Source organism: Triticum dicoccoides, chromosome 5B (genome assembly GCF_002162155.2).
Source record: "Triticum dicoccoides isolate Atlit2015 ecotype Zavitan chromosome 5B, WEW_v2.0, whole genome shotgun sequence".
Taxonomy (NCBI): Eukaryota; Viridiplantae; Streptophyta; class Magnoliopsida; order Poales; family Poaceae; genus Triticum; species Triticum dicoccoides.
Window position 1 is genome coordinate 501,654,429 of NC_041389.1, and position 6,603 is coordinate 501,661,031.

The window sequence follows — 6,603 nt, forward strand, 5'->3', positions numbered from 1 at the left end:
CAGCAGCAGCAGGGAGCGGAGGCGTCGCGGCGGACGCAGCTGCAGGAGTCGGCGGAGGCGCGCGCGGCCGCGGCGCCGCTGCCGTGCCCGCGGTGCCGGAGCCGGGAGACCAAGTTCTGCTACTTCAACAACTACAACGTGAACCAGCCGCACCACTTCTGCAAGGCCTGCCACCGCTACTGGACGGCCGGCGGCGCGCTCCGCAACGTGCCCATCGGTGCTGACCGCCGCAAGAACCAACCGCTCGGCCCCATCGCCACCGTCGCCGGCCACCACCACCGCGCCGCCGCCGACTTCGTCCTCGGCTTCCCCAGCCCCTCCTCCTCCCCCACCTCCCCACCGCCCATGTACGCCGACCGGTGGCAGCTCGGGCCGGATGGCCGGTTCTGATCCCATCCCACCGACACAGCCATTGATCGGCTCTTCGCCAGCGCGCGCTTCGCCCGCATCGCGCTGGCCAGCGCGGGGGCCGTGGTCCGGGCGGGAAACACAGAGGCGTACCGCGCCGTGGCGGCGGCCGACAGGGCGGGCGTCGCGCTCGGGAGCGCAGGGGTGGCCGAGTTCGTCAGGGAGAGCACGGCGGGACGCGCTCTGCCCGCTGGAGCTGCTGCAACGGAGGGGGGAGAGGCCGCGGCGGCGCGACCAGAGGCCGCGGCGGCGCGAGCAGGGGCAGCTCCGGCGCGAGCAGGGGCGGCGGTGATGCGAGAGGAGCTCGGGCTCGAGGGGATCCTCCCCTCGATCCAGACCGGGCGCCGCCGTGCGGGGGGTTTCTGCAAAAAAAATGCCACGTCGGCAGTTGACAGGCGGGCCCCGCCGGTCAGATACACTGTCAATACGCGTTTATACGCGATTTTTGTAACGTATAGCCCCAGACTTGGTACTGACATGTAAAAATTACCAAACTTGGTACCAATCTGCTTCCAATGCCCCAATTGTGATACTTCTGTGCAATTTACTCCTAAACATGTGTACAACTTGCAAAGCCTCATGTACTTACTCCTACTGAACCGGCCGGACAGTTGAGACTTGAGAGTCGTGAGTCGTGACGACATTTGATCGAACACCTTCGCACTACTACGTAGGAGCCGAGTCAAACGTGCGAGAGGCGGCCGGGTCAAAAGTCTCAGCCATGCATGCTCGGAACAGTAATTTAGACACATGGAACAAGTTGTTTAAATGGGATTTCACCAACCGCTTTAATTTCCCGTAGTGCTCGCCACTACGTACGGCCCCTATATATGTCGCCACTGGCACCATCAAACGAGCAAACGGTACATCAGGCAGCACAAACATTGCGGCAGCTACCTAGCAAGCAAACTCCTCGTCGCCGATCGAACTTGGCTGCACGGAGCTCGACCTCGCTAGCTAGCTAGCAATGGAGGTGAAGGTGCTGAGCTCCAGGCTCGTCAAGCCCGCCTACAAGGCCGGCGCTCCAGCCACGGAGCACATCCCCCTGTCCGTCTTCGACACGGTCACGTACCAGATCCAGATGGCCATCATCTACGCCTTCGCGCCGCCCGCGCCGTCCACCGCCGCCATCGAGAAGGGCCTCGCGGCCGTCCTCGCGCAGTACCGCGCGTTTGCCGGGCAGCTCGGCGAGTCCCCCGACGGCGCGCCGGCCGTGGTCCTGAATGACCGTGGCGCACGCCTCGTTGAGGCGTCCGTGGACGCCGACCTCGTCGACATGGCGCCGGCCAAGCCCACGCCGGCGCTGCTCAAGCTGCACCCGGACCTGGACGCGGAGCACCAGGAGGTGGTGGTGCTGCAGCTCACGCGGTTCCGCTGCGGCTCCCTCGCCGTCGGGTTCACGTCCAAGCACGTCGTCGCCGACGGCCACGCCACCAGCAACTTCCTAGTCGCCTGGGGCCGCGCCACCAGGGGGCTGCCCATGGGCGTCCCGCCCGTGCACCACCAGAAGGACCTCTTCAAGCCGCGGTCCTCGCCAGCTCGCCCGGAGCACGACCACCGCAGCAGGGAGTACCACCGGCCGTCGCCCACCGCCGCCGCCGCCGGCCACCATCACGGGGACGACGGCGCCGAAAGCAACATCGTCATCCACAAGGCGCACTTCACCAAGGACTTCATCGCAGGGCTCCGCGCCAGGGCCTCGGAGGGGCGCGGGCGGCCGTTCAGCCGGTTCGAGACCATCCTCGCGCACCTCTGGCGCACCATGACGCGCGCGCGCGACCTGAGCCCCGGCGAGGCCACGTCGATCCGGATATCGGTGGACGGGCGGCACCGGGTGGGCAGGCCGGCGGAGTACTTCGGCAACCTGGTGCTCTGGGCGTTCCCGCGGGCCACGGCGGGCGAGCTGCTGAGCCGGCCGCTGAAGCACGCGGCGCAGGCGATCCACGACGAGGTGGCGAGGGTGGACGGCGCCTACTTCCAGTCCTTCGTTGACTTCGCGTCCTCCGGCGCGGCGGAGAAGGAGGGGCTGGCCCCGAGCGCCGTGCTCAAGGACGTGGTGTGCCCGGACGTGGAGGTGGACAGCTGGCTGACGTTCCCGTTCTACGAGCTGGACTTCGGCACGGGGAGCCCCAGCTACTTCATGCCGTCCTACTTCCCGACGGAGGGGATGCTGTTCCTGGCGCCGTCCTACCTCGGCGACGGCAGCGTAGACGCCTTCGTCCCCGTCTTCCGGCACAACCTGCAGGCCTTCAAGGAATGCTGCTACTCCATGGAGTAGAGCCATGCATGAATGGTCGGTCGAATCGACCGGTGCAATGAACGAGAAAGAATGTTACCGTGCGTGCGAGAGAGATGGAACGGAACTGCATGCCAAAGCGGCGCGGTTGTTGGGTCGGGTTGGTGAGGGGTGGTCGAATTTTTTTTTAGTTGTGAGTGACGACGCACTTTATGGTGGCGTCCTCCGATTGATCGATCGATTGGTTATTTATATGCCCTGCTCGAAGTTAATAATGTTGATGGATTTTCTTAATCTTCCTTTTGGCTGGCTCCAGTGCACCTTTGAGTAGCAAAGCATCTCGCGATCGGACCGGCCGGCAAATTCTTGTGTTTCGTCGAGTTTTGATCCTAGTACTAGTAGTGATCCCGTACAAGCCAGTGGCCGAACCATGCATGCATGCATGCAGTTGCAGTCAATGTGTGCAGTGTAGACATGATAGTATATCTGTCCACTGGATGTAGCGTCCAGCATGTTACGTGACCATGCACGACCCAAGACTCGTTGTGGACGCATGCATGTCGCGCCACTCACAAGATCCAACCAGCACCAACCATATCATACTTCTAAAAACCATCAACGCCTAGCAGCCAGGAATCTGGCGCTGACCCGTCCTAACGCCGGGGTCACATGGCGGCAAAGAGAACCCACAGTCGACGTGGGTGGTCAAAAGAACGCACTCACCCTTTTCAGGCTGCGGCTTTGACTCCCTCCCCGGGAGCCGCGCCGATCCATGGGGGACCAGCCTTCCGTCAGCCAGGTCGTCGAGATCCGCTTGACTAATTGTCGAGCGGATCCAGTCGCCCTGGATCCAGCCCAGCGGCAGGCCGGTCCTTGATGAAGAGCCACTCCGACTGGTTCCCCTCCCCTTCGCCTTCGTCGTCGCTTTCTTTGCTCGCTCCAGGGCCGCCGTCTTCTCCTTCACCATCGTCGCCGGCGAAGCACGCACGAAGCAGCGGCGCCGAGGCAGAAGCAAACGCGGCGGAGAATCCGGAGAAGAGAGGGGGAAATGAAGGCGCACTGTTGAAAAACCCCCGTCCAGCGCTTTATATAAGGCTGCTTCCGAGTGGCTGACATGTAGGCCCGGACGATCCTGTCAAATCCCGTAACAGCCGCGCGCGCGATACGTGGCGAAAAAGGCGGCGCGGAGATCGAGGCGGCCCTGCCTTATCCCGTCCGATTGCTGTGGCTACGCCCCGTCCCGCGCGCTTCCCAAAATTCGAATCCCACAAAATCCGCGGGTTGCAGAGCAACTCGTCAGACAGAAGATCTCCTCCACCCTGTCATTCGGAGCTCTCCAAGCGAAGACTTCAGTCGACAGATACAAAGAATGGATCAAGGCGACTGAAAAAGAAGTTAGTGCCGTCACTTAAAAAGTTTATTGATCCAAGACAGGACATGCTCATAGCACAAGAAATGGGTCGGAAGAATTCTCAACTCTTTCCCCACTCAAACCTCGATCCATTCGGGGGCTAATGATGAAGCTATGTACCTAGGGTAGGGTCATGGACATGTCTAAATTACCCTACCCAAGGACATCTCTAGAAGAAACTACTTGTCAGTCGACCTAGAGGTGATCCACTCGACAGACTCTAGGACACTCGACCATGAAGATAACCACTCGACCATGAAGCTAACCACTCGACGGCCAGGAGATCTAAAGTCACTCTACACGCAACGGTCTGTCATTAAGTAGCCTTTATGGTCTTCATAGCACTTTATGTGGGCGTTACCAGTAACCCCCGGTCTTAATGTACTTTAAACCCGTCATAACTGAGGGCTGGAGGGGTCTGGCGAACTCTATATAAGCCACCCCCCCCCTCCTCAGTGTAAAGGTTTCGCACCCCTGTAACTCATACGCATATAATCCAGTCGACCGCCTCCGGGCTCCGAGACGTAGGGATGTTACTTCCTCCAAAAAGGGCCTGAACTCGTAAATCTCTTGCGTATACAACTGCTCCATAGCTAGGATCTTACCTCTCCATTAAATCCCCCCTACACTACTGTCATACTTAGAACCACGACAGTTGGCGCCCACCGTGGGGCAGGTGTCTTAGCGACTTATTGGAGAAGTTGCAATCTTTCCGATCTCCTTGATCATGGTTTCAAGCGGAGTTTTGGTCGAGGGCCGCTAGATCCGTCTCGGCGCGCTCACGTTCATCGCCGACGACTCTGCTTGGCTTCAGGAGGCTCCGCTCGACTACGACGCGCTCCCAGTCCGTGGAGCGACGCACTTTTGCGCGTGCGTCCGCGGCATCCTCCTGCGGCAACCGTTGACCCAGTATCGATTGGTCGTTGTGTCATCCTCCCTCCCTGCTTCCCGCCGGCGCAAGCGCTCCGGTAGGTCGAGGCTTCAGCGGTGGGTGAGGCACGCGGTGGCCTGCCAGTCGGCCACCCCCCAAGTCGCGGCAATTGAGCCCGACGAATCTCTCCACGGCCTGTTCGACCTGTCAACTGGCTCCGCAGAGACTGCATCCGAGTGCGACAGCAGTGATCCAGCGGCGGAGGTTCTGATGGTCGATGGACCACGCGGTCCTCCCGGTTTTCCCGGCGCCGAAGGAGGCGACAGCGGGGGCGATCCGTCGCATGCCCGTGAAGAGTACCTCCCCGAGCCCCTCAATTCACTACAGAGGGAAGAACTTCGCCGCCGGAACATGGATGCACTTCACACTCCTATCGTTGGAGAAACCCCAGAGGCTCGCGCCTTAGAGGACGCGCGCTTGGCCAACTTGGCTGAGCACACTCGACTGGAGAACCTTCAGCGAGCACTCGACGAGCGTGCGCGGCAACGGGTTCCGGACTCCAGTCGACGTCAGCTCTTTCCACCACCGACTCAGGTATATCGAACTCCGATTCAGAATTTAGTAGCTGCAGCCCGTATAGCAGAGTCAATTCAGCCTTTCTAGTCAGAAGCTGGCAGAGGCTTGATGCAGATCAGAGATTTGCTCCGGGCAGCAGGAGATCAAAATTCAGCTGTATCTCAGTCGCGGAACAGGATTGACAGCAGATCCGTGGCTGCGAATACAGTCCAGTCGGCTCATAGCCCCAGATCGCCCCCGAGGCGCGAGGGACGTGGAGACCGGCACGATCAGTACAAGAACCGTGAGCAGTACGATCACCAATTCGACCACGATGATCGACGTCGAGTGCCCACCCCTCCCCCAAGGGGTGGATCCTACGCACCTCGACAGCAGGATGATAGACGCCAGCACAGTGGTAGGCGAAGGATTCCAGTCGACCCCAGGGAACCAGGCTTTAATGCGAGGTCCATCATCGTTCAAGGCCTGGTCGACCGGAACAGAGCTCATAGAGAGGGTCACGACAGAGATGTACCCACCAGCAGCCGAGTGCATGTCTCAGGACCAGAGTGTTTCAGCAGAGCCATCAGGGCCGCAGTGATTCCCCCCAACTTCAGGTTGGCGACTGGAGTCAGTAAGTTCAATGGTGAGTCTAAGCCTGATACTTGGCTTGAAGACTACCGAGTGGCTGTCCAGATCGGCGGCGGAAATGACGAGGTGGCCATGAAACATCTGCCTCTTATGTTGGAGGGATCGGCTAGAGCATGGCTGAATCAGTTGACACCCAGCAGCATTTACACGTGGGAAGATCTTTCCCGAGTGTTTGTCAGAATGTTTGAAGGAACATGCAAGCGACCAGCAGGACTGACAGAGCTGCAATCTTGTGTGCAGAAGTCGAATGAGACTTTGAGAGATTACATCCAGAGATGGATCACATTACATCACACGGTAGAGGATGTATCTGATCACCAAGCAGTCTGCGCCTTCAAGGAAGGCATTAAGTACAGAGAGCTAAGCCTGAAATTTGGTCAAACCGGAGACATGTCTCTGAGTCGAATGATGGAGATAGCCACCAAATATGCCAATGGTGAGGAAGAGGATCGGCTCCAGAGTGGCAAGCAC

General features: G+C 59.9%; 2 protein-coding genes across 2 annotated transcripts in view; both read left to right on the forward strand.

The window, feature by feature from the left end:
• Positions 1-390, forward strand: part of LOC119309858 (dof zinc finger protein 5-like) — a 6,469-nt gene extending 6,079 nt beyond the window's left edge. The window contains exon 2 of the mRNA XM_037585761.1: positions 4-390. Within this exon, the coding sequence (XP_037441658.1) occupies positions 4-390 (387 nt within the window). The remainder of the gene's footprint in view (positions 1-3) is intronic.
• A 916-nt stretch (positions 391-1,306) lies between these two features.
• LOC119305895 (putrescine hydroxycinnamoyltransferase 3-like) lies at positions 1,307-2,896 on the forward strand. Its single transcript, XM_037582293.1, has one exon. It carries the CDS (start codon positions 1,376-1,378, stop codon positions 2,684-2,686), a length of 1,311 nt encoding a protein of 436 aa, XP_037438190.1. The 5' UTR covers positions 1,307-1,375; the 3' UTR covers positions 2,687-2,896.
• Positions 2,897-6,603: the final 3,707 nt, after the last annotated feature.

Excerpts from the sequence above, each read along its gene's own strand:
- LOC119305895 (XM_037582293.1), top strand. The coding sequence starts at position 1,376 with ATGGAGGTGAAGGTGCTGAGCTCCAGGCTCGTCAAGCCCGCCTACAAG.